The 26,760-nt window shown below is 38.7% G+C and overlaps 1 protein-coding gene across 4 annotated transcripts in view; it reads right to left on the bottom strand.

Annotated features, from left to right (window-relative positions):
- Positions 1 to 8,964: 8,964 nt before the first annotated feature.
- LOC103037122 (ubiquitin carboxyl-terminal hydrolase 15) overlaps positions 8,965 to 26,760 on the bottom strand; it is a 39,517-nt gene continuing 21,721 nt past the window's right edge. For 3 of the 4 annotated variants that reach the window (XM_007237087.4, XM_007237089.4, XM_022671322.2), the window contains 12 exons: positions 25,887 to 26,111; positions 22,987 to 23,070; positions 22,774 to 22,868; positions 22,009 to 22,197; positions 21,026 to 21,138; positions 18,982 to 19,260; positions 18,045 to 18,115; positions 17,834 to 17,949; positions 17,007 to 17,156; positions 16,519 to 16,622; positions 13,219 to 13,307; positions 8,965 to 12,283 (listed from right to left, as the gene is read on the bottom strand). In XM_007237087.4, coding sequence (XP_007237149.3) covers positions 12,059 to 12,283; positions 13,219 to 13,307; positions 16,519 to 16,622; positions 17,007 to 17,156; positions 17,834 to 17,949; positions 18,045 to 18,115; positions 18,982 to 19,260; positions 21,026 to 21,138; positions 22,009 to 22,197; positions 22,774 to 22,868; positions 22,987 to 23,070; positions 25,887 to 26,111 — 1,740 coding nt within the window. In that variant the 3' untranslated portion in view covers positions 8,965 to 12,058. The remainder of the gene's footprint in view (positions 12,284 to 13,218; positions 13,308 to 16,518; positions 16,623 to 17,006; positions 17,157 to 17,833; positions 17,950 to 18,044; positions 18,116 to 18,981; positions 19,261 to 21,025; positions 21,139 to 22,008; positions 22,198 to 22,773; positions 22,869 to 22,986; positions 23,071 to 25,886; positions 26,112 to 26,760) is intronic. The other variant, XM_007237088.4, reaches the window with a different exon arrangement.

The raw sequence follows: 26,760 nt of genomic DNA, 5'->3' as shown, positions 1-26,760 counted from the left end.
ATTGTAGGCCATGTGACAAACCAATGGAAAATATTTCATTCATATTAAAAAATACACTACCGTCATGAAATGGAGTAGTTGCATAAAGTTATCCAAAAGTGTGTAAGACTGTAGAGGAGAACATGCCAAGACGCATGGAAACTGTGATTAAAAACCAGGGTTATTCCACCAAAAATTGATTCTGAACTCTTAAAACTTTATAAATATGAACTTGTTTTCTTTGCATGATTTGGGGATTGAAAGCTCTGCTTCTTTTTTGGTATTTCAGCCATTTCTCATTTTCTGCAAATAAATGCTCTAAATGACAATATTTTAATTTGGAATTTGGGAGAGAGAAATGTTGTTCATAGTTTGTAGAATAAAGCAACACTGTTGATTTTATCCAAACATATATCTATAAATAGCAAAATCAGATAAACTGATTTAGAAACTGAAGTGATCTCATTTTTTTCCAGAGCTGTATATTATTGTGTATGAAACGATGAAATGTATTTTGTGCCCAGTAGGGTAATGCCATGTTATATTGACCCATATATTAAATCTTATACTCTACATATCCCAGAAGGAGCTGGACCATTCTACTTCATCAGATTCCCTGCTCTTCTTTTGGGGGGTTGCCTGCTGCCCGTGGAGGGAACAGTTTGAGTGCGCTGGTGGAAATTTCAACGCATGCCATCAGAGAGGCGGGAGACTACAGAGTGCTGTACGGAGGCGTACAATTCGACTGAGATCAGGGAGCCATCTGCTCAGGATATAAACCATTAGCTACAACCCAGTGTGTGTATAGTATGTGTACAGTGTGTGTGGGTATGACTTGTCCAACATCACCGCCATCTTAACTCTAAACTCAGATCTAGTCCTTATAATATATATATTTTTTCTGCTGTGATTCATAATAAGCCCATCTATGGCTGTCAGTCATCCAGAACACGGTGGGCAACATGGTGCCTCTCGCCTTCGGCAGATCTTAATAGCAGGCTATTCATCTCATACATAATACTGGGCTGCCAATGGAGGCGGATTGACACTTGCCAGTTTGGCTGCTGCCCACACTGATGATGCAGAGCCATTCTGAAAAGCGTGGGATACTACCATTTACTCAACACAACTCAGATCGTTCAGACTGATCATGTTTTTCTTAGTTTTAACCAGTTGGACAGGAATTCATTCCAGTCCTGGACTACACAGCATTATGATGGAGATTTCCCATTGAAAGAAAAATACTAGTGCATACTAGTTACTTTATTTCAGTAATTCAAAGTGATCTATTTTAAGTATTTATTTATTTTATTGTTAATGATTATAGCAACAGACAATAAAAACCCAACAATCAGGGATGGTTTGGAGAGACATGTCATCTGCTGGTGTTGATCCACTGTGTTTTATCAAGTCCAAAGTCAGTTCAGTGTTTTCCTTTCTTGCTTCCCTCTGCTGACAACTTTTATGGACATGCAGATTTCATTTTCCAGCAGGACTTGGCACACTGCCAAAAGTACCAATTGGTCTTATATAATTATTTAAATTGTCTGAGACACTTAATATTTGGTTTTCATTGGCTGTAAGCCATAATCAACATTAAAAGAAATAAACGCTTAAAATAGATCACTCTGTGTGCAATACATTTATATGGTTTATTACACATTTTGAACTGAATTACTGAAATAAGGTATTCTATTTTTTTGAGATGCACTTGTCTAAAACTATGCTTTAAGCCCTGTTCAGGAATCCACCCAATCAGGTTTAGACTTCATTGCTTAGTGATCTCTACTTAATAATAAATAATTTAAATAACTTTCTATCTAAAGTTTTGACATTGTGCAATTTTGCTCAATAACAACCAGTTTTATACACTATCAGAACGTTATAATAAACAGACCAATGAAAAAATCCTTCAAACTTGTTCCACACGCTTTATCACAGTCAAATACTAAATTACACACAATCTCCTTTGCATAGACTAATCCAAATGATTACTGTATTCAGTCACTGACTATAAAAAGGTGTTTTGTAGTCTTTAATCCTTTATGTTTTGGATTCCTAATACATCTGTCGTTATTCCACATTTTGGCCCAATATAATAACCAGTTTTTACACTATATCAAAAATGCGTAAAATAGACCAACAGAAATGCTTCCAACTAAACAAAAATTTTAATTTGACTTGAATTGAAATTTTTAAGTGTGCCTCTTGGAGATCTTAGAGATTTAGGTGTAATAATTTTTGTTTTTTTGTATTCCAATATTACATTTAAATTCAACCGCTAATAATAATAAACTATTACAAATATTGCAGCAATATTGACCATGTACCACTCCCCTATCCTTCAGAAAGTTCTTAGTTAATTAACTAGTTACCTGGTTCACGTGTGTTTGAAGCTGGATCACAATACACAGACTGGACTGGCAAATCCACAAAACAATAAACAATGCACAATAAAGAGAACACACATCACAATTTTACAGACATTTTATTATATTTATTTTACTTTTACAAGGAAAATCAGCTTCGATTGCAAAACTGAGCCATCCAGTCTTCATCTTTAGGACCACCAGAGGTGGAAAATGCTGCAGCAGAGTTTTCCAGAGAGCTGGAATATGATCCCAGGGTGTAGCTATACAGTTAACACTAGCTATTTCTCACCAATGAAGAGCACAGAGACGGATGTGGGGGTCCTCTTTAGTTCTGATGGTAGTTATGGTATGGTGAGATGGTGGCAGCTCCCATATGTCCACGTTTGGTTGGTGCATCATCACCAGCTCTGGCAAGGCAGTGGTTTGCGCAGTCATCTCCATAGCGGGCAGTGTGGCGACCCGACAAACAGCACAAACTACTACCTCAGCCAGGACGTGGTGCGGTCATCTCGGCGAGAGACGTTGGGATTTGGTGGAATACAGGCTCCTCCTGACCAGGTGTTCTGTCGAGTTGTGCTACCCGTCGATGTGTGATACTTAGCGGCTCTGCGCATGCGCAAAACTATCATTTTACTGTATTTTCCTAGAGGTGGGGAACCCATGCCCAAAAAGTAAAAATCCAACCCAGGGTTTTTTTTATACCAGCTGCCTGGGCGGCTCGCAAACCCTGGGACGGATTTTTAGTTTCTGGACCTGGGTTACCCACTTCTATTTTTTATCCGATAATTTCGGGGTTTTTTTTTAACCGGGTGCATTGTACAATCTGGACTCAGTCATCGTTTGCTCTAGTGTTACAGCCGTGTAAAAAAGTAATAAAAATATACATTTAAACATAAAAATACAAAAAAGCACCCTTTAGAAAAGATGCTTCCAACAGGATATTTGATAAGTTTTAACTAATTCTGCTGAAAAAAAGTAAAGTTTTGTTAATAAGACCTGATTAGATTATTTTTTTTGTATTTTTAATAGCCTATTATTGCTATTTACGCTTGTATCACTCAGACAAAAAAATAACAGCAGTGAGCTGACGTTTAAAAGAAAAATCATATATCATAAAAACGTGAAAATGTGGATCGGCGCAGGCGCACTGGTGGTAAGAAGCATATACCGATGGGTAGCACAACTGGACAGAACACGGCTACAGGCGTGGGTGAGCTGGTTAAGCTAACGCTAAATGCAGATAAATGAGTGGAGTGATAGGTTAGCTAAGCTAGGTTAGATATAGGCGCGAACCCACCACTAGCCCCCTTTACACAGACATCCAGCTGCTGAGTTCAGTCAGAAATCAGGCTAGGAACATAAATACACAGATTTATAGATGTAAATAAAGTAAAATACATTATATTCTAATTTGAGAGCTTTAAAACAGCAGCAAACAGGCAGAAAACACACATAAGAACAGCAGCTACTCACAGTGTCAGCCCGCGCGCTGCCTCAGCGCCCCAAGGACCCGCGCTAGCTAACCTCGTTAGCACACGCCGTTTACAGCCAAAACCCGCCGCACTGTAACAGCAAGTATACACACAGCGCTGAAAAATACACAAACTTAACCCAATAAAGCACAACTCGCACTATAGAGGTCAGAATCTCCACCAGAACTGACTAAACACCGCCCGCGCGCGCTCCCAGCTCCAGCACTAACCACGCGAAATTCGCGGGAACGCCAGGCAGCACGGTGGGCGGGGCCGGTGGGAGGACCCGGGAAACAGGGCGAGGTGAGGGCGCTGATTGGTCGGTGGGTTGGAGGCGATGGCTGTGACGTATGAAACTGAAGTATTAATAAACACCAAAAACACTTTTTTACTGTTTATTCCGCCAAATTATACACCAAATTACAGAACAAATTAAACCATTCATTTATGACCAACCAACTACAGTCACACACAGACACACAGACAATAAAGTTTATTTCTTTATTTCTTTTTTACAGTATAGATTAATATTAAAGACATAAAGCTATTAAGATATATATATAGTAAACAGTAAAAACGTTTTCTAACTGTAAGGGTTAGATTATATTTTCACACAATTATAATTTCAGGAAAAAAAAGTCTTGTCTCAATTTTCTGACTTTACAAAATGCAACAATTAAAAAATAAACATAATAGAGCGAAATGTTCTTTTTTCAATTATGTTAATAAAAGGCAGAAATGTGCATATTGTCTTTGTGTGAGCTCGTCATCTTTTGGTATCAAATTAAGTGATTTTTTTATTAGAATTATGCCATGTCTCACTGCAAGCAACTCCAAAATATCACCATAATTCATTCCAATAAGAAAAAAAAAAAAAAAATCACTTTCCATTTTCCTTGGATTGGAGCTTTGATATAATATTCAGTTTCTTAATAGGCATACATTTACAGAAAAGCAAGCTTTATTTTTCTTTGGCTACGACTTAATTATCTCGTTTCCACGTCATAATTAGTCAAGGCCACGACTTGATAATTTAATTCCCATGCCTTAATTATTTCCATGCGTTAGGATCTTGTTCCCATGTCTAAATAGGTCATGGCCACGTTTTAATTTTTTTTTTTTTACATCTTAGGGGCTCCTTCAAGATGCTGAGAAAACTATTCCAGGTGACTCTACCTTATGAAGACAGATTAAAAATATCAAGAGTGTGCAAAGATAAGTCCTCAAAGATAAATGTGGCTACTTAGAAGAATCTAAAGTATAAAATATATTCTGGTTGGTTGGACACTTTATTTTATAGCTTTAATGTTTTCAATATTACATTTATAATGTAAAAAATCATAAAATAGAAAAGAAACAAAACACATTGAATGAAAATACTGGTACTCTACATAGATATGTATATTTGCACTGCCTGGCCAAAAAGGTCACACCAACTGCAGCAACCCCAGATCATAGCACTGCCCCAACATGCACTAGGCATGATGGGGTCATCCTTTCAACCATCTCTCTTCTTACCCTGATGCCCCACCACTCTGGAACAGGGTAAATCTGAAGTCATCAGACCACATGACCTTCTTCAGTTGCTCCAGAGTTTAATCTTTACACTCCCTAGCAAATTGTAGCAGTTTTTGCTACAGAGCTACACAGCTGTTTAGTCCCAATTTCTTTAATTATCTTCACATTCTGTGATTGGAAATGCTCTTAATTTCCCTATTAAACATATCCCTGGGTTCTAGTGTTGTTTTTCTACCATTTGATTTCACCAAACATTTTTTTTTACTTTAAAAAAAGATGCTTTCACTCCACTATGCATGCTTCCAGATGTTAAATGTATTGACTGTGAAAGAGATAGTATCACCCCTATGTTGGGTCATTACAGGATAAGCATGTTCCGTCATGCAGTTCCTGTATTTGAAACCGATAGTAGCTTGTGTTAAACACATTCAACAGCAGTCTGATAAAAGTTAGAGCTTGTATTCATGAAGCTTCCAGAGTATTAATTCTGATTAATTCCTCACATATTTACAAAGGACTTACTGTATAGACAGGCCCGGGATGGTTTACCAAAATTTACCAGCAACTCGCCAAATATGTGTTCCATAACTTTTGTCCTTTGGAAGTTAAAGAACGCTGGCTGATCTGTAGGTTATGCATGTGGGGTCTTTTGCACTGAATGTGAATGTGACTGTCTGTTCACATGGACAGTTCTTGCCAGACGCCACCGGTCACGATCATTAACACTTACTTGCTTATATGCCTTCTATGATGCATCCACTACCAACTCCTGCTATGAGCATGCTGGACAATGTTCAGCCTCACCTCACAACCTACACAGGTGTTGGTGCTTTAAAGCCATCTCCTGAGGCAACATTTCGTGGTCAGTCTACTTACTAAGTTTACTTACATTTAGATAATTTATTTACATAAAATGAGAAAAGAGAAATGAGAAAAAAAAGATGCAGAGCTTTCAGACCTCAAATAATGCAAGTTCAGAAATCAATATTTGGTTTCTGGTTTCTAATCACAGTTTTCATGCATCTTGGCATGTTCTCCTCCAACAGTCTTACACAATGCTTTTGGATAACCTTATGCCACTCCTGGTGCAAGCATTCATTAATACAGTTTGGTTTGATGGCTTGTGATCATCAATCTCCCTTTTGATTATATTACAGAGGTTTTCAATTTGGTAAAATCAAAGAAACTCATCATTTTTAATTGGTGTCTTATTTTTTCCAGAGCTGTATATGGGTGAATGTACTTCAGTAGTGTCTCAAATAAGAGCTACAGTACTTGTGTACTAATCCATCCTGTATAGTTGCTCAATAGTGCCCCCCTCAGGTCTAGAGTTATGACAGCTTCGAAATGGGTCTTTGCCTGGATAAAGACGGGGTTCTGCAGATTGGTAGAATGCTTTATAGATCCTTTATTTGTGTGGCAATGCCTAATTCAATTAAGATACAATGCATGACCAAAAGTGCTCATTCATTATTTCTTACAGTGGTATGAAACAAATTGGGAATCCCTAACAATTTTCATGATTTTCCTTTATAAATCATTGGTTGCTCGGCTCAGCAGTTTCAATTAAATATATCATATAGCAGACGAACACATTGATATTTAAGAAATAAAATAAAAGTTTATAGGATTTACAGAAAGTGTGCAACAATTCTTTAAACAAAATAAGGTGGACATATAATTTCTTAAGCCCTTTTAAACCACAAGGAGGCAGCACTGGGCAGCATAATAAAAACAAATACTGCCACTCATACAGATGTGATGAGCAGAATGAAGGACAGTCTGTGAGGGGTTAGAGTAACAAGAGTGATTCTGCAGAGCTGCTCTAACACGGCTGATTTATCTCAGGGGGAGTGGGGTCATGAGTTAATGATGTGATTCAGGTGCAGATGGATGAGATGATAAGCTGGATATGGAGTTTATTTAGGAGCATTTAGGAGAGAAAGCAGTTGAATGAACACAGTTGGCTGTTTTAGAGTCAGTCAGTTCAAATTCCAAGCTTTTCTCTTTTTCTGGACTGTACACGACCGAATAGACTGACTGTTTCACTGATCCCAGTACTAAAACTGAGACTAAAGGTGTGAAAAGTATTGGCATTCATTACTCAGGTAGGAGTATAGATACTAGGGTTTAAATAGTATTAACTTATGCTTTTTACTCAAAGTAAAAGTACAGCTTTTAAGTAATTAAGAGAAAAAAGTAAAAATATGCCATTAAAAGATCTCATTTCATTGTTTTTTCATTAATTTTTAAATCTAGTCTAGTTGTGGTCTCCATTATAAATAAATGTCATATGAGCCGTTTTTTGTGAAACAAAGTGCTTCTCACAGCACTGCAGCAGAGAACGCCTACCTGACTTTCCCCACCTCAATTTTACAGCTCTAAAACTCAAAGGACAAAATGTTTTCAGATATACAGCCTTAGTTCTACAGGGTTCTCTTGCACCATCTTAAAAGTTAAATATAATGCTTTATAAGACCTTAAGACCTCAATAAATATAATTTAAGACCCAAAGATGTTCCCGGTATCGTTAGCTAACTGTCCGCTGCCGTTAGTATATTAGCTAGCTCTCTACTAACCTTATTTCTATCCCTGGTAATGTTAGCTAGTTCTTTAAGCTAGCTTAAGGTAGTATGTTAGCTAGCTTGCTGCTAACATTAGTATTAGCAAACTCGTCGCTAATGTTAGCTAGCTTTCTGCTAACCTTAGTTCTATCCCTGGTAATGCTAGCTAAATTTGGTATGTTAGCTAGCTTGCCGCTAAAGGTAATATGTAAGCTAACTGGCCACTAATGTTAGCTAGCTCTCTGCTAACCTTAGTTTATCCCCAGATTAGATGTTTACGATAGGCCACTGTGTTTTCCCATCCGCATTAAACGCATCTGAAAATGTAATACCTACAGCAAATTTACATTAAATTTAACACAATTTAAGACATTAATTATACAGATTTTAATTTAAGACATTTTAAGGCTTTTTAAGGACCCACGAGAACCCTTTTATAAAGATGGCACTAAGGGCTAGGTAACCCTTAAACTTTGCTTAACATCAGATTCTCAGCCCCCGCGGCCGAAAGAAATGTTATCAATGCCGCGGTGCGAGCTGAGACACGCAAGATGATTTCAAAAAGAGTTTTCTTTGTTAAAAAAAAAAGAGTTTTCATTAAAAAGACGTAAGTCTGACATTCTCGCACATCTAAAGACATTCTGTCTACTCTTACTCTACAAAAAATAAAAAGATTGCAGGGTCACTATTTTACATATACTGCAACTAATGTGGGGGCAGCTGGGGGAACATTTAACCAGGGTTGTGTCCAAATTTTGGACAGGAACAGCTGCCACCACTTCCTGTTTGGTGCTATAGAGAAGTCGCCTATTAGCTTTTTACAATGTAAATGTCACAGCTGAGCCAAGACTCAAAACCTGATAATTGAACATGTGGGAATATTAAACACGATATGGTAATTTCATACAACCCATCATTCTGACCACCATACACCAAATGATCGAGACAAAACAAGACACTCATCTGATTTTTTTTTTCCTGACAGAAATTGTGTCTTTTTGAAAAGTCTTTAAGTGTAAGTCCGGGTTTAGTAAAAGATAAAAAAGCAAACACACCAGCAAAAGGCTTTACACAACTTTATTGAAGTCTGTATATAAATACACATGCACATTTCAAATGTAAACCCAAGTGAACTCAAGTGCAGCCAAACGCTGTATCCCCCGTCATCATGCAAGGATGTCCTAATGAACCTTTAGGAAAGAAAAAAAACTCCAGGTGATAAGAGCATCCTTCAGCAGACTTCAAGCCCAGCCACGTTCGCTCACACGGCCGGACTGGAAGCCCCCCCACCGTACTTATTCTGTCTTCCTGTGGTCTTAAATACATTGGTTTGCTTACATATAAATAAATAAATTTATCAAATGTGCACTCACAGAGTGAACTCTTATATACAGTATTTATAAAGCCTATGCAATCAGTCTCACGCAGTCTGATTGTCCCTGTGGCCACTGTCCCACCCATCCCATCCCGCCCCGTCTCACCCCACCACACAGAAGACACGTACAGCAGAACCCCCGCTTTTTATATAGCTAATATAAAAGGCAATGAAAATGATCTGTGATGTTCCACCCGAGACCCCGAGAAAACACATTCAACCAAAAGAAAATAAAGGCAAAAGAAAGAAAAGCGACTCACTTCTCACTCCCCTACACTTAAAGAAGGCATCTATCCAAATTCAGGCGAATCCAAGCTTTATTCTAATACATTCTGGACGCCAGTCTGAGAAGTGGCTCATTTCTGTCTGATTACAGCAGTCAGTCAGCGCCTACACTCTTATAAAGAAAGGGTCTACACTGAGGGTTGTTTGAGTGACGCCACAGAAGAACCACTTTTGCTTCCATGAAGAACCATTTTCGTTAAAGGGGCGTGCGTGTGAGGTGTTTCCCTGCTTGGTTCGAAAAGAAAATCAGGAGCCACACTGTGAAACTAAGCATAATTAACTGTACCAACAATCTGGAAATAATGCCACATCAGCAAGAAGAGTGTTGTAACGTGGTTTATATGGTATCTCTGGTGGTTAAATACAATGGTATTTAAAATAGTTGCTGTGGTGTTCCTAAGTGGCAGAAATTCACTATTGACATTAATGAAATGTGAAATGTGCTGCTGTTAAATCTTAAACATTCATCAAAAAAATAAAATTAACTGTACTGGCTGCTGTGGTGTAGATTAGTGGTTAATATGGTATTTCCTGTTGTTTCTATAGTTTTGCGTGATAAGCAAGTGGTTACTGGGTAGCTGCAGTGGTATCAAAGTTGGTTTTTGTGGTGTTGCAAGGTGGTTGGAAGAGACTTGTAAAGGGGTTGATACAGTATCTATGGTGGTTGCTATGTGGCTGATATGCTATCCTAGGTTGTTTCTACCAATTTGCTAAATGTCCCTGCCTGCAATGGTGTTCAAGTTTATTAGGTCCCTGTTAAAATGGTATATAAGCTTTTTGCTGTGGTGTTCCTAGGCGGCTGCAATGGAGTTGATAAAACGCTAGATCAAATATCCTCTTGTTAAATCCCATAATTAGCTGTACTGGCTGCTATGGTGTAGCTCCCAGATTACAGTGCAGGTAAGTGGTTACTAGGTGGTTAGAATGATATCAAAGTTGGTTGCTTGGTTTTAACAAGTGGCTGCTACGGTGTTGCTGAGAGGAACATACACGTCAATTCTTTGGAGAATCACATTGGTTAAATATACAACTAAAACACAATTAATTAATTAATTATACTGCATAATTATACTCCACCAGTGCAGTTAGTGGTAGAATTTCAGTTCTTTATAGAATAAAAAAGTGGCACTTTTGTGGCATCGCTCATGTAGCACCTTTTATTTCTTAAGAGTGTTTAAGTTAGGGCTTAAGGTAGAAGTCAGAATTGCGTTTGTGCGCATGCGTTTATAAGCCTGTGTGTGTTTATGTGTGTGATTAGGTGCTAGTGTGCATTATGGTTATGTATTAGTGAGGTGAGGAGCGGGGGGGTCATAGACAGACGACAGTGTGATGATAAAATAATTGTGAATTGTGCAAAGTAAAGGCAACAGTCTGAGATTAGATTTAAGGCCGAGGTGATGGAGACCAAAGACGGGAAATCTATTGCATCACCAAAATGTTCATAATCTCAATATTTAAAAAAGAAAAAGCCTCTATGATGAGAAGGTGAAGAAGAATGAGGCTTCATTTTAATAAATCCCGAAGCGACGCTAAAGCTATGGGCCGAGTCACACCTGTTGTAACCAAAGCGTTTGGTTTTCTGAAGTAGCTGAAAGACGAGGGGTCCGGAGACCGTTATGCGCCAGACTTAAGTTACCCTAAAATCAACTCACCATAAATGGTACACGACATATTACTGTAGTACTCTTCTTATTTCATCTCACACCAGTGGATCTGCCTGTGGATGGCATTTGCGACCACTTTTAAAGGCAGCGAGTTAAGCAGCTGATCGAGGGGACACTGGTTAGGCGTAAACTCTGCAGTATGCGTGGCACTAATACTAGCTATAAAAAAACGAACGAGTGTTTGTGCAACAAAACAGTCCACAAATGTTCAATATCCTTAAAACCCAGAGGTTTGCTGTCCATCCAAAATTATGTACAAGGCAAAAACGATGATAAAAGTAAAACACTACTCATGAATGCATAAATGCATCTCTCTTGCACTCTGCAATATATATATACTTCTTTTTTAAAAAATCTACCAAGAGGAAAATCCAAGGAGCGACACTCGCCGTGCTGAGCGTTTTCAGGTATTGTGTGTATTTCAACTTCCCACAAATCCGTTTTTTTTCTGCTTATTCCCCCACCATCAGGACTCCCAGGGCACATTTCACTGAGGAGTGGAGGAGTAAAGCCATGTAGTGAGGGGAAAAAAAACGAACAAATGAAAAATGGGAAAGAGTGGGAGAGGGGCACAAAAAAGAGGGGAAAAAAGCATCAACCTGCAACATTGGCCATTAAAACAAGGCCCTGATTGGTCGGCCCAGCCTGATTCCCGCCTGTGCATGCGACACCATGCTCTCGCCGGTAGTCGCAGGTACTGCTGAAGCAGAGATGGAGGACGGCTATCTGGACTGGACTCTCCGGACTGACCGCTCAGCTCACTCCCGATATGGCTTCGGATGACCCCCACCACCTGCCGCCGCCGCCTCCTGCCCATGTCTGTCCAAGCTCAGTGGGTGTTCATGGTGATGTCGTGGTTCGGCTCCAGCTCCTCGTCCTGCTCGTTGTCGTTGAGGTCCTCCTCTTCCTCCTCTTCGTCTTCGTCACTCAGGGCGTTGGCTCCTTGTGCTGACGCGCTCTCCTGCTCCTCTGCATCCTCACGGTCCAAGGCAAAGTAGCCAGTTCCCTTCACTGTGTCCTGACGCTGGTAGAACAGTACGTATGCCGCTTTGGACTGTAAACACACAAGCAAACACAAACACACACATACAGTTACACATACAGAAAAGACAGAAAAAAAAATTATTGTTTCCATTTTTTTTATTTTATATGCTAAACACATTAAAATTAAATGCTGGAATAAGTCCTAATAATTCATAGTTTGTCTGAACATGTTTTATAACATGTTTTATTTCAAGCCTTATTAAGCAAGACAAAAATATATTTAGTAGGGATGGGAAGCTCTAGGAACCTCATGATTTGATTTAATTACAATTCAGAGGTCTGTGAGGAGATTATTAAAACAATTATTGATAAATCTTGATGCATTTTTACTTCTACACAGGATTTCTTTTTCCTTATTGCATGACATCTTGGTACTTTTAAAATAAAGTGTCTGTAATGCTCCATAAAGAATCTTGCTATTTAATAGTCACTTTTTGATGCAATTTCTATTTACTTATAGAAGTTATGTCTGATCAGTGTAATGTATATATGGGGCTGGTTTTAATAGTGGGGCTGATCTGTGTTTGGTCTGCATATGAAGCTAAAACATATATAAATAATAAATAATAAATATTTAAATGGGAATGAAAAACAGGCCACTGACGTTTCCCCGAAGGTTAGTGAGGTGATCTTGGGACTGGAAGGTGGCCAGCTCTATGCCCTGGACCAGCAGCAAGTGGGGGTGGGGGCGGGGGCAGTAAAGGGACAGCATGTTCTCAGGTGCTCTTGAGCAAGACACTTAACCCCCAGTTGCTTCCTGGAAACTGTGGTATTTGCCTACCACTCCAAGTGTGTTCTTATTGAAAACACATTTACTTAATAGACTCTTGACACTCATTAGTTATAGTATGGTTTAGGCAAAACGTGTGTAGATTTTGAATAACCGGCCAAACGAAACCCAGGAACAAGTGTACAACCTGAATGTAAAAAATTAAATTTTCTTACCACAATCTGATCCTCACTGACTGGAGATACGATGCTGTCGTCAAAGTTGTACCACTTGCCATCGTCTTTGTTTTTGGCATAGGCAGTATCTACAAAGCACATACAGATTTGTGCATTTCAGTTAAGGCTGTTAGTGTTATCGCAATGATATTTGCAACAGAAATGACAGAATGCTACAAAATGAGCCATCTAACTATTTACAAAATGATAAAATTTTCAAAATCAAATTTTTATTACTCTTTAAAATGTATTTTCTGTTTTTTTCCATTTTTACTGCAGTTTAGAAGGCAAATTACCCTACCCACCCTTAGACCTCTTTCCATCGCTAGAACTAGCTCCCAACATTAGTAGACTGAAGACCTGCACACACCTCCTCCGATACATGTGAAATTGGACTCCACCTTTTTTCAAACTCCTCTTTTCCAATGCAGCAATACCTGGGAAGCCAGTGCACTTGGGAGGACAGAACAATGACCCAGCTCTAACACATCAGCTAACCAATGCCTGTGCTGATCAACAAGTGCGATGTGGAGAGAGAGTGCCATCTACCCACCCAGAGAAGGTATGGCCTTTTTTGTGAGTCTACCGCATATCAATAACGGCTCCCTGATGCCCGCAAGTCAGATAAAATCTCACGGAATCTAGAACGAGTGGCCCAAGAGTGAACACAAACGCGCACACAGGAGACACAGACATTTTTTCCCCCGATTGCATGAGGGAAAAAAAGAGACGGGTAAAGAAAGGCGCTTCCCTGTGTGCATGTTCATAAAACGCATGCAAAACAGAGAGTGTTCTGATTGGCCTGTTCTCTGCAAAGAGAGTGTGAGTCAGCCAATCAGTTTTTAGTGTGGGCGGGCAGTGTTTTTTTCCCTCTTGGACGGGATGCGTTCAGTAAGTAAGAGAAGGAGCATCATGGCTCCCATCAAAACTCATTTCACCTATGAGAACTTTAATGTATATCCATGTCGGGTAAAAGTAAAAAAACAACAAAAGTCCTAACCACTGTACAGTTTGTAATAGTGATTTTAGCATTGCCAACAAAATGATTGCAAAAGGCATGTTGAGGTGAGTTAGTGTGAATATATATATACCGCATTTTTCGGGCTATAAGGCGCACTTAAAATACTTATTTTTTCCCAAAAATCGTCATTGCGCCTTATAATGCAGTGCGCCTTGTGTATGGATTTTGCTTGTGTTTACTGACCTCGATTTTTATGTGGTACACGGCGCTCTGTTGTGCAGAATTCCTCACCCACGCCAGAAAAAGATCCCCCTCTTGGGCTAGCGCGCGGTTACCTTTGACTGCCGTACTGCCTCTCGGCTGTGGTTCAGGGTAGCTAGTTTCCACTGTAGCTCCGTGGCCAGAACAAGGTGCCGGTAAACTTTCCTTTCCACCCGTTCTGGGGTAATAGCACAAACTGTTTCTTTTTAGCGCCCACTTCTAAGTAAAGTTAACCTCTTAACACGCGCTGGCCCACCGGCGGGCCAGAAATATTTAATATTTCATAACTGGCTGTGTTTCTGAATAGTTATGAACAGTTCAATATAGACATCCAATATACCATTTTAAAGCTTAGAATCTCTGCTTTTGAGCTATTTAGCCTATTTAGCGGAATATCCTTTCAGAAAATAAACATTTAGGGCGAAATATGCCTTGGTTATGATTTTAATAATTCATAACTCTCATATTTGCGTTTATCGTTCGTCCATATTTCATCGAATGCGGTCATGTCATACACCATTCGAACCGTCTGGCTCTCCAGATTCCAGAACTGTGCTTTTACTGTAGGATGTATGTTTCATGAATTAGAGCTGCGTCAGAGCGCATGTTTCCAGTAATAAAAGGCTCTCCTTTTGTCCTGGGGTAACCTCCGGTCACTGCCGCCACCCCCCGAACACACCCCCGCGCTCAGCCACAGGTCCTACCTTCAAAACGCGTCCAGACTAAAGAGAATCCATCAATCCAGTCTCCTGTAATCCACAGTTATATCCAAACAGCGCTGGAAATCACTTCATCCAGAAATGAAACTTATCCAATCTTTATCTCTGTTTTAAAACCGTTTTATTCACCGAATTCGGCACAACACGCTATTATAGTCAGAAGCCTCGCGGAGTAATGCGGTACTTGCTGTGCTTCAACATAATATTATGGTCTGTCGGAGCGTTGCGGCTACCGTTGTCAGGAGCCTCGCGGAGTAATACGTACTTGCTGTGCTTCAACATAATATTATGGTCTGTCGGAGCGTTGCGGCTACCGTTGTCAGGAGCGTCGCAGAGTAATACGTACTTGCTGTGCTTGTTGATTTATTGCTCAGAGATGTTGTTATTTTTCACAGATATTGTGAAGGATTTATTGCTCAGAGTTATTGTTACTGATATAAATAAAATTTCATTTAGTGCGCCTTATAATCCAGTGCGCCTTGTGTATGGACTAACACTAAAAATAGACCGTTCACTCATCGTGTGCCTTATAATACGGTGCGCCCTATAGTCCGAAAAATACGGTATATATATGTATATAAAAGCCAATAGGTAAAGTTCTGTTATCCTTTGGTGTGTGTACCAATGTTTTTTTTTTGAGGGGTGTGGTACCTCCCTGAAATCATTTTTTCTAACTTGGGATGTTTGCTATTGTGCTCTCTTGGACTCTGGCTGCTGATGGCGTGAGTTCAGGTTTCAAACCATCAATCCTCTTACATTACACTTACCAAAAGTTTTTGCTGACCCATCCAATCACTTCAATGGCCACACGTGTATAAAAACAAGTACCAAGGCATGCAGATTGCTTCTACAAACATTAGTGAATGAATGGGTCTCTCTCAGGAGCTTAGTGAACTTCAGAATGCTACAGTGAAAAGATGCAGCACCTGTTCAAGAAGTTCAGTCGTGAAATTCCCTTACTACTAAATATTCCACAGCCAACTGTCAGTGCTATTATAACAAAGTGGAAGAGACCGGGAACAACAGCTATGCACAGTTGTGCTGAGTCACAAATTATGCAGTGGTTACCAGTTTCATTTCCTACAGACCTCCAAAGTTTATGTAAATGGGAAAGGACTTCAGGGAATGGGTTTCCATGGCCGAGCAGCTCCATCTAAACCCAATCCCCAAACGCAATACAAGAAACCGGATATTTATGGTGATATAGTGCACCATAGTTGACCACCCAGAGCCCACAAAATCAAGTTTTTAAAGATCTCACATGGTCTAACTACTGTAAAATCATCATGACTTCATGTCTTAGTTGTGTGTGTGTGTGTGTGTGTGTGTGTGTGTGTGTGTGTTTGTATACACACTCACAGTGTCCTCCTCCCATTCCTCCGTAGTGGTTGGAAACCGCAATGAGGTCATAGCGGCATGGCCCAGCGTTAGGGTTAATGAGGAACTCTGACATGTCCAGATCACTGCAGATTAAACAGAGAATTATATATTTTTTTAACACATAGATAATACTTTAGCTTAAACTCTAGGTAATAAAATGTAGATATAAATGTATGAAAGATGAATAAATAACATGTTTAGAATCATGCAACCCAGCCTAAAAATACACAAGAAACTGGTAATAATCTGGTTAACCAGCACTTGATTGGCATAATGTATTTAGCTTGGTGTTGCTGGTCGACCAATGGTCAAGCTTGGTCAAGCTGAGTGTGCTTGTAAACCAGGTTTTACATTTTAACTCAAACAAAAGCACTGCCTATTCTGGTCACAAGCTAACCTGGTCCACATTGTTAAACTGCAAAGTATAAAACACTATTAATAGTGGATATCTGGAACTGAATACTTACTGAAGTGGGAAGTCCACCAGCGAGTCCAGTTTGTCCCTCATGTAGCGGCTGTAAGAGAAGCGCTTCAGATGGACCACCAATACTGGAGGTAAGGACCACAGATCAAGCTTCTTAGTCGCTTGCTGGTGCTGCTTGCAGCTTGGGCAGTACCTGGAAATAACGCACAGCCACAAAGTTTTCATTAAGCATTTTAAATCATTTGATAAGCCAAACAACAAAAAAACAGAATGAAATAAAAGCTAACAGCTAGATCTGCCACAATTACTGATTCAAAGATGAACAAGGGTAAGAATTAAACAAAGAAATGCTAAGATATTGATCACAAGGTTGAGGGTTCGATACCACAATCTACTAACTGCCACTGTTAGGACCTTCAACAAGGCCCTTAAATCTTTCTGATCCACCAGTGCTGTAGCTTGGCTAATGCTGTGTCAGACCCTCTGCCTTTTTAAACTGAAACATACCAAAATAAGTAGTACAAAAAACACATTATATCTTCTTCATTAGATTTGCAAAACAAGTTGCCTCAGTTGCCTCAAAATTTGCTTGTTGATTTAACAGTTGTTGATTTAAAAGTAAATCAGGACAAAAAGTTTGTCTTTGCCAGCTGTAATCAAGACATCAGTGTATTTCCCAGTCATCTACCCATTTCTGTTCACACATCATCCCTCCTGGTAATTTCTCTTGAACTGTACTGGACCCTGTGCTGGATCTCCTATCCTGGGATTTTGACTGTGGCTCACATTTACACTGAGGACTTTCCCGTTTAATAGACAGTGAACACCTGAATAAAAGAGCTTGTATTAAAGTGGGTATTAATATCTCACCATGGGTCCTCTGCTCCTAACTTCTCTTTGGTAGTGAACAGTTCAATGCAGTCTTTCAGTTTGAAGAAGGCCTTTTTCTGAAGTTTATATTCCATGCTCTCATGCTTATCAAAGTCCTGGAGTAGAGAAGAAAACACACAATCAACTGAATGAGGGAACACATTCCAGGTAACAGTAGAAAGACATGAAAAATGAAATCTGGCAGTCTTACTTCAGCTACACTTTCATCAAAATACTTCTTCTTAATCTCTGGTTCCCAGTCCAAAGAGAGATATGATCTGTCTGTGGGGAGAGATTAACCGAAATGTAAATAAAAAAACTCTGAAAACAGGGTTGCGTTCTAAACCACACACTAAATAATGCACCACCTGTAAGAGCCTTATTACACACAAAAAAAAATTATATTCTTTTATCTTGTTAAATTAAAGTTTTCTTATTTACAAAATCTTATTTACTTTTACCAAAAGATTGCTTTTCTTCAATGCAAACAGACTTTGTTCTCCATTAGTTTACCTAGAGAAGTGCTGGGGATTGAGTATGGCAGGAAATGGACAGAGACCTTATTAATGAGGCATTTGACCACTGTATGAATGGGATTTCTCATAACCCTAATCATGACCCCCATTTATAGATAATGCCTTTTCCTTTAACAAAAAGAGCCAATCAGCTTGCTGTTCGTTTAAAGAGTGAAGCAGAGTCAGCATGCTGGTGGGGAATCCCACTTATCTGTGGAGATGAGCGCAGGCGCAGTATCCATAAAGAGACGAACAATAACGTTTTTTGTGCATTTTTGAGCTAAATATTGCAAACTGTTCATGAGTTTTTGTAAGATTTTATCAGTAATGTAAAATATGTTGTACAAATGGTAATTAAACCTCTAGTTTAGAGTATTTTGGTCTCTCCCCATTCAAACAGATGGGAGGCTGGTCTTGCATGAGGGAATATAAGCACCGGCTGCATTGCCTAATTGTTTTTATTGAGAGACTAAAATGATAATGAGAGAAACTCAACTGTTCATAAACTTTAATTCCTGCTTAATCACGATGAGTTGTGGAAAAAGCCCTTTATCAGCTGCTACAGCTCCTATACAAGGGTTTATTAATATAGTAATAAAGCCTAGAAGTGTGTGTTTAGGGACACAGGCATACCGCTGAGTCGAAGGTGTCCCTCATCAAATCGGATCTGCCGCGGTTCCTCTTTAATGAAGCTCAAGTCAGTCTTGCCCATATTATTGAACTGGAATGTGAAAAGTCGCTTTTTGTGGCCCGTGACCTGCTGCTGGCCTTTGGTCGAGTTCTCTGGGCCGACCCCGTTCTCCAGGTCATTGTCCCCGCCCACTGAATCCTCTGACTGACTGTTGTCATTTTCAGAAGGAAGTTCCTGGTCCTGACTGGACTCATCATCCTGCTCGTCAGTTTCCATTTCACCTGAAATGAAAGAGACTACTTTGTAAACTGGGGTTTGTATTTTGGCAAGAACCTGGTGATACAATTAATAATACAAGACAGGGGATACGGTTCAATATGAGGCAAAATATTGTCTACAAAATTGCTATCTATCAGTCTGGGTTTAACAACACCATAAAATTACAGATCATAACATGTTAACTATTCAGGAAAACTGAATACTGTGTTGCAAAACTTTACATCACAACTTTAAAACACCTTTACACACTTATACTAATACAAACAATTAGTACGTTTTCTTTTTGTGATTGTACTTATATCAAAACTGGTACATGCTTTGTTAGTAGCATACTTTATTATCCTTTTTACTCTGTTCTTTAATGGTCAGGACCACCACAGGGCAGCACAAGGATATTATTTAGGTGGTGGGTCATTCTCAGTACTGCAGTACCTGTACTGGCATGGTGGTGGCGTATGAGGTGTTAGTGTGTGTTGTTCTATTACAAGTGGTGGATCAGACACAGCAGTGCTGCTGGAAGTGGTAAACAGTGTGTTCACTCACTGTCCTCCACTCTATTTGACACGCCAACCTATAGCTGCTCCACCTCGTAGATTTAAAGTCAGAGACATAAGCTCATAAGCTGCTGCACAGTTTGTGTTGGTCATCTTCTAGCCTTTTCATCAGCACAGAGGATGCTGTTGACTGGACATTTCTTGGTTGGTGGACTATTCCCAGAACAGAAGGTGAGACTGAGGTGTTTAAAAACTCCAGCAGCACTGCTGTGTGTGATCCACCACTTGTACCAGCACAACACACACTAACACCTAATACACCACCACCATTCCAGTACAGTCACTGCAGTACTGAGACTAACAACTGCTCTGTGCTGGACCTGTGGGGTTCTGACCGTGTTAATACCAGAACTGGTACATGCTTTGTTAGTAGCATCAAAGTTCAAACAATGAAGTTATACATCTTTAAATCAAATTCATGTTTCATAATATAAAAAAAACAAACAGAATTAATAAGAATGTAATCTCTAGTCTTCATTCTGGTGCCTACTTATACAGCAGCACATCATTACTGACAGCTTCAGTGCAAACAAGCCAGAATCTCGCAGTTCCTGCAAATTACAGCATTTGGCGCATAGACAAAATGCAAAACACATGGCTCATATTCACAGAAAGCAGCTGTGTGAATCAGCAGAAATGACAAAAATGGTTGAGGGTGCTTGGAAGTACAAGAACTTGCTTTGCTGTGATCTTAATTAACCATTCCATTAATTATTTTCTACCCATTACAAATAGTGAGGAATTAAAGATCTCAGCAAACAGAATTAATCATGTCTGAGTATACACATTTCTTTGTAGAAAATCCTCCTCCAAATCCTCTTTAATTAACTACATAAACAGAACTGAAAGTGCTGCTTGCCATCAGCAGCCAGAGTCCAAGAGAGCACTACTGGCCATACTTAATCTGGGTGAGCAGAAATATGTGAGCGGACATATCTTAATTTTTTCCTTAAAAGAAAACGGTACTACTGTTAAATACATTTTACAATTTATTTACTATGTTAAAATTATGTTTCCTAATTTGCGTCCTAATCTTTTCCCAAATTACTGTATAAAAAAAAAATTAAATGTCAGTTCAGTTTGTACTATAGATTTTAGACGGTCTCACTGCAGGGATCTGATACACTACTGGCATTGCAAACAGCTGACCGTGCTTTCCATGAACACAAAGCCGCAAGGTTAAAAGACAGATGCAGTCAGACAGCATGCTTACTGGGCGAGCCCTCCTCCAGTATACCGTTGGTGGCGTTCCCGTTGATGGCATGCTGCTTGGACGAATGAGTCTCATCAGACTCCTCTTCTTCCAGGGCTGAGCGCACAAAACGACTGCAAACACACGAAAAACACACAACAAACACCATGAATTACAGTTTGCTAGGCTGCTGGGGTTTATATACTATATTTTTCGCACGATAAGGCACACCATCAATGAACGTCTATTTTCTGGTCTATTTTCATACATAAGGCGCATTAAAAGTATTAAAAGGCTCATTATGCCACACTAGTAAGGAACAGCAGGTCTCGTTGCTGGGTGGTGGTGGGGGTTAGTTAAGTAAAGAAAACTGTAATAAAAAAACAGGTAAAACAAGTTCTGTAATGAAATCTGTTTATCTGGGTAAGAAAAGCGCTTTTGTTTATTTACAGTAAGCTTTGATTTCCAGATTTCCATTAAGGCTGGGTGCAGCAGCATTAGCATCAGGGGTTCAGCGCTAACACGAGCCAATAGCACTAGATTAAGGAACCCTGATAAGCAAGGGTGATATTAGCTAGCAGTTTGTCCCATGTAGCTTGTTTTAACAGGGTAAATGCACAGGCTACAGTCTGTCATACTCGCCTCTGAATGGCAAAAGAGCTAAAGCTTAGCGAATAATGCTAATGCTGCTTCAGCAGTACTAGCTGTGTTTAGCAGCAGGCTACAGTAGTAATGTGCACTAGGTATCGGAATATTGGGTTTGGGGCCTCGTTGGTGAGTATGAGTACGTTAGCACGGTATCGGGCCCGATACCAGTACCAGTATCGGTATGTATGCATCCTAGTGGAAACTGTAGTAGATTTAGGAAGACTGCTATGATATGGTAACTGTATGATTTAATTTCCCTGTGTTTTGTTACACTCCTTATTATATAATCTTTCTGGAAAAGTAAATGTACAATGTGGAAAAAGGAAAGGAAAAGAGAGAGCTGAAGGGAGGCATACCACAGACGGAGAAGCAGCAGGTTGTAGAATTTCTCCTCACTGAGTGTTCGAGGGACGGTTATGAGGAAGGGCTGCCCAAACAGTGGGGTACTAGTGTGGTTATAACCTGACTGCTTATATTTCTCTCGAAGATGCACAGGGATCACCACATGGTCTGTGTCTTCTAGACGGTTAACTGCCACCTCAAACCTGCACAACAGGAGCAACAAGGACATGTAATCAGAAACAAATTCTTACAAAATACACAAACTCACAGTATCTTCAAATAATCATCAAATAACAACTAGGAATGCACTGAAAAATTGGCGACTGAAATGGTCAGCCAAATGGCAAATAAAGTGCTTTTGGTTTAGTACCAAATATGTAAAAATAATTATTTATACAAAACAATGAATCACTTATTTTAAACCATACTACAGACTTTCCTGTTAAAAAAGCAAATTTTAAGCAGCATTGGCAGGCCCACACTCTCCTTAAAATGGCACAACTGAGGTAAATGTATTAAATCTGCCCTGCTGTGGTACATTTATAATTAGAATGGCTCTGCTGAGGTAGCTAGCTAGCAAGCTAAAACAAAATTGTTAGGAAATTGTTAGGAATAGTATTTCTGAAATAAACTGATTTATACATTTAGGCTATTTAATTTAGTCATTGGTAAAAAAAAAAAAAAGTGGCAAATGTAAAGAAAAAGTGAAAGAAAGAAAAAAAAATTAAATATTATTTACTTAGCTTCCCCAATGACGGCCAATTTATTATAATACTCACACATATATATCATCCCTTTCCATTATACTGCTCAGGTTCTCATTGGTGGCAAAAATTCTATGGAACCGGTGGTTGTAGATATCAGTGACAATCATCTAAACAGAAGAGCAAACAGAAAACAGTGAATAAGAAAATATGATTTTTAATAAACATCATTCAATAAAGGTTCCTGATGAAAAACAAAAATGTAAGATAAAGCATCTAATTGTTTACCTTTTCAGCAGCAACTCCAGACAGGACAGATAAAGAAGCACAGAGGTCAGAGATGTAGCCCACTTTGGGCACTGTCAGCTTATACTGTAATACAAAATGCAAAAACAAAATAAATTATACTTGAGTGCTGCACTGAAATCTCCCCTTTACCTAGTTGTTTTTTATGGCAAGGCATGATAGTTATGGGGTGTATAACCTTTACACTATCTGTCCTAAAATATGTATATAGAAACGACTTCTCCCCTCTACACTCTGCATCCCTACTAATTAGTGAATTCTGAGTTATTTTGGCTCCAGTGCTTCTTGCAGCGCTGCAAATTAGAGTGCTGTGTAGAATGCAGGGAGTGTGAGAAAGAGCCGCCAGTGAGAGCCAATAAAAGTGTTGTTTTTTTACAGCCTACTCACAATAATTAAATTTAAAAAGTGATTAGAATCACTCATCATGCTTGGAATTAGTTTACTCAATGTGCTAACTCTTCACAAATATGCTGATTACAGGCAGAATAATACAAGCTGTACAGGACTAGGACAGTAACAGATTTACTGCCTTTCTCTTTGTAAATTCAAAATTACATGTGTTCTACTGTGGCGTTATGTGGTCTCAACACGGCTTTAATTCAGTGTAGTATTGTCAAAATGTTGGGTGAATCATTGTGCCAAGTTGAGGAAATGAACAGCGCTGGGTGTTCGTGTGTTGATGTACAGCAACCTGTGTGTTGGCAGGCATTATTTTACACCGTGAATTTTTTTTTTACTTACCGTTATCACCTTTAATCTACTTTTCTCTCTTTTCATCTCTTTTTGTCTATTACCCGCATTCAATGTTTCAAAAGTGTTAAAAGCCCTTTGCAGAGTTCTGCAATTACAATTTCATGATGTTTCATAATCAACTACTACAGTTTTACCTTTTAAATTACATTCTACAGATTTCCACAAATTCTAGTACATAAATTACACACTTTTGCTAAGATTAAAAAACAACCACCACCACTTACTACCTTAACCCTTTGAAACCCAGCATTTTTTTTCACTGTTTTTGTCAGTTCCCCTTTCACTTGTTATAACACAGTTATGTAAGGAGACAGCCACATGCAATTAGTTTTTTATATACCAGAAGACATTAAGCTTCTCAAAAAAGTCATCATTTGAGATGTAAAGGCTTCCAGAATTTGCAAATCTTCATTAAATTGATCATGTTTATCAAAATTTTACCCAGCGCCTGTATTATTTATTTATTTTTTAAATGTACAGACTTCAAATCAATTCACACAAGATTTTTCTTTTCAGTATATTTAGATTATGGTGTATATTAGTTGAAAGTATTAGGATTTTGATTTTCTCCAAAACACCAAAGCACCATGTCAGTATTTTTTTTGTAAAAACAATAGGGTTCCCTGTTTGTTGCAATGTATGAATCATGTTGGTGCGTAATTAAGCTATAAGTAAAAACAAATCTTTACTTTTCACAGAATTTGTGTCAATGTGGTTCTAAGGGTTAAGGGTTTTTTTAATTTGTACACTAAAAAAAACAGTTCTACGTGCTCAGTATAAACCCTGGTACTTAGGAAATTATTTAGGTGATCATTCTGAGTTTAAACAAAACAAAATGAGGCTAAAACAAATTGCAGACTGTAGTGGTGCTCATTATATAATGCACTTGATTCAGCTCATCAGCTCATTGGCAATGCCTGTGTGGTTTGAGCGCAGGTGGAAAGTGCTAATCTCCATAGTGCTGTGGCCTGGAAGGAACCCAGTTCCACACCTGTGGTTTAGAGTATCTCTTTACATATTATCCACTGAAAATAAGCGTTTATTGGCATGCTCTTAGTTAGACATCTAAACAAGTATTTAAATAAAATAAAAAACAGCTTTTCCTTTTTTTTAACTCAGAACTGATAGCACTAGGATTCAGACATTTTCAAAGATGCCCTAATTCCTGACACAAGCATCAGTTATAAAGTACAGTGCATAAAGTACAGGTTGGCAATATGGTAAAATTATATAATGATATTAAAAGACCTTTCAATAATATTTACAATATTTATTTGTAATATTTTAACACAGATTCATACAAATTTGTAGTAGGGTTGCGCAATACCATACAATACGCAACACAATCACAATAAATAAATAAACTATCCATACTGCAATATACTTGAAAACAGTCTATTGTTTTTTTTACTGTATTTACTTTTAATTGTTTGCTTGCATATATGCTGCACAGCTTTTGGTAGGTTTTTGTTTGGTTGGTTACATTACTTTTTTAATCACATTTATTACATTATACATTACTTTTTATCTATTACATTTGTTTTGTTACACTATTATTACTTTATACAAAATAAGGGTTTTGGTAAGTTACTGTTTAGTAAATAGACACATGTTGAAAATATATTTTTTTACACTGTTATATGTATTCTCAGCACAAATGTACTATTTATTTTGTTGCAGTAGTATATTCTTAAAATAAGTTATTAAAAAAAATCAATGTTTTGTAATATCATCAAGCATATAGGTAATATTGCAAAAATACCCTGAAATATTGTGATATTATTTTAGAGCCATTTCGCCCACCCCTAATCATTGTCAGCAATAAAAACATGCTATTTAAACACTATCCCATATTTTAAAAAGCACATATAACACTGTTTATAACAAAATGTTAAGTTGGTTAAAATTAATTATCCAACATCAGTACCTGATTTAACTAATGCTTTTGTGGCTGAATGCTATTAAATCCTCACAGCAATGTTCCAATATCTAGTTTAGAAGATTTTCAGGAAGATTAGTGGTTGTTTCTGCAGCAATGAGGGGAAATAAATCCTACAAACAACTAACAACTAAAAGAATTGCACAGTGTTGTGGATTCTGAGTAATGTATGTGCACCACATATCTCTACCTGCGTGGGTTTCGCAAGGGGGTCCAACCGCACCAGGTAGACCTCCAGCGTCCGCTCCTTCTTCATGGGGAGAGGAAGCGTTAAGTAGCAGAAAGGGTCAAAGGTCACAGAGATCTTAGAGCACACGGGGCAGACCAGGGTGGACTTGAAGAGGCCATGGAAGATGTCCACGATAATAGAGTCGTTTCTCTTGATGTGGTTCTCCCATGCCTCCTCTGCTACTACCTGTGGGTAGAATACACCTAAGCTTAGCTAAGAAACTTCTAAACACAATAATTCTATGATCACAATTTCGGACTATATGCACATCGGATTATAAGGCACCCTGTGAATGTCTATTTTCTTGTCTATTTCCATATATATGCTTATTGGATTATAAGACGCATTAAGTGACACTAGTAAGGAACAGGGGTGTTTTTCTTCTAATTTAGATGTAAAGGATGTAAAGGTTAGCGGCTAATGCTGCTCGATACACTGAGGAATTCTGAGTGTAAGCCAGGGTGATATTAGCTAGCAGTTCGCCCCACATAGCACGCAGACTACAGGGCTATAATAGATACAGGGGTTGGACAATGAAACTGAAACACCTGGTGGTTTTAGACCACAATAATGTATTGTCCCGACAGACAGTTCTGGTGGAAACAGGAGAGTTGAGGTCTTCAGCGAAATGGCTAAATTGCTCCTTACAACCTGACTAGTAAAATTCATACATTAAACGCATTAGATTATAAAGTGCACTGATGATTTTTGGGAAAACGAAAGGGTTTTATATGCACCTTATACTAAGTAAATCCAAAACGTCTGGAAAAAAACAAAAACATAATCACATTACACACATTATTTAAGCTCTAGAAGCAGGAAGGCGGTGTCGGAT

The sequence above is a fragment of the Astyanax mexicanus genome, chromosome 2 (assembly GCF_023375975.1).
Source record: "Astyanax mexicanus isolate ESR-SI-001 chromosome 2, AstMex3_surface, whole genome shotgun sequence".
Lineage (NCBI taxonomy): Eukaryota > Metazoa > Chordata > Actinopteri > Characiformes > Acestrorhamphidae > Astyanax > Astyanax mexicanus.
This window is presented reverse-complemented; position numbering and strand designations above follow the sequence as displayed.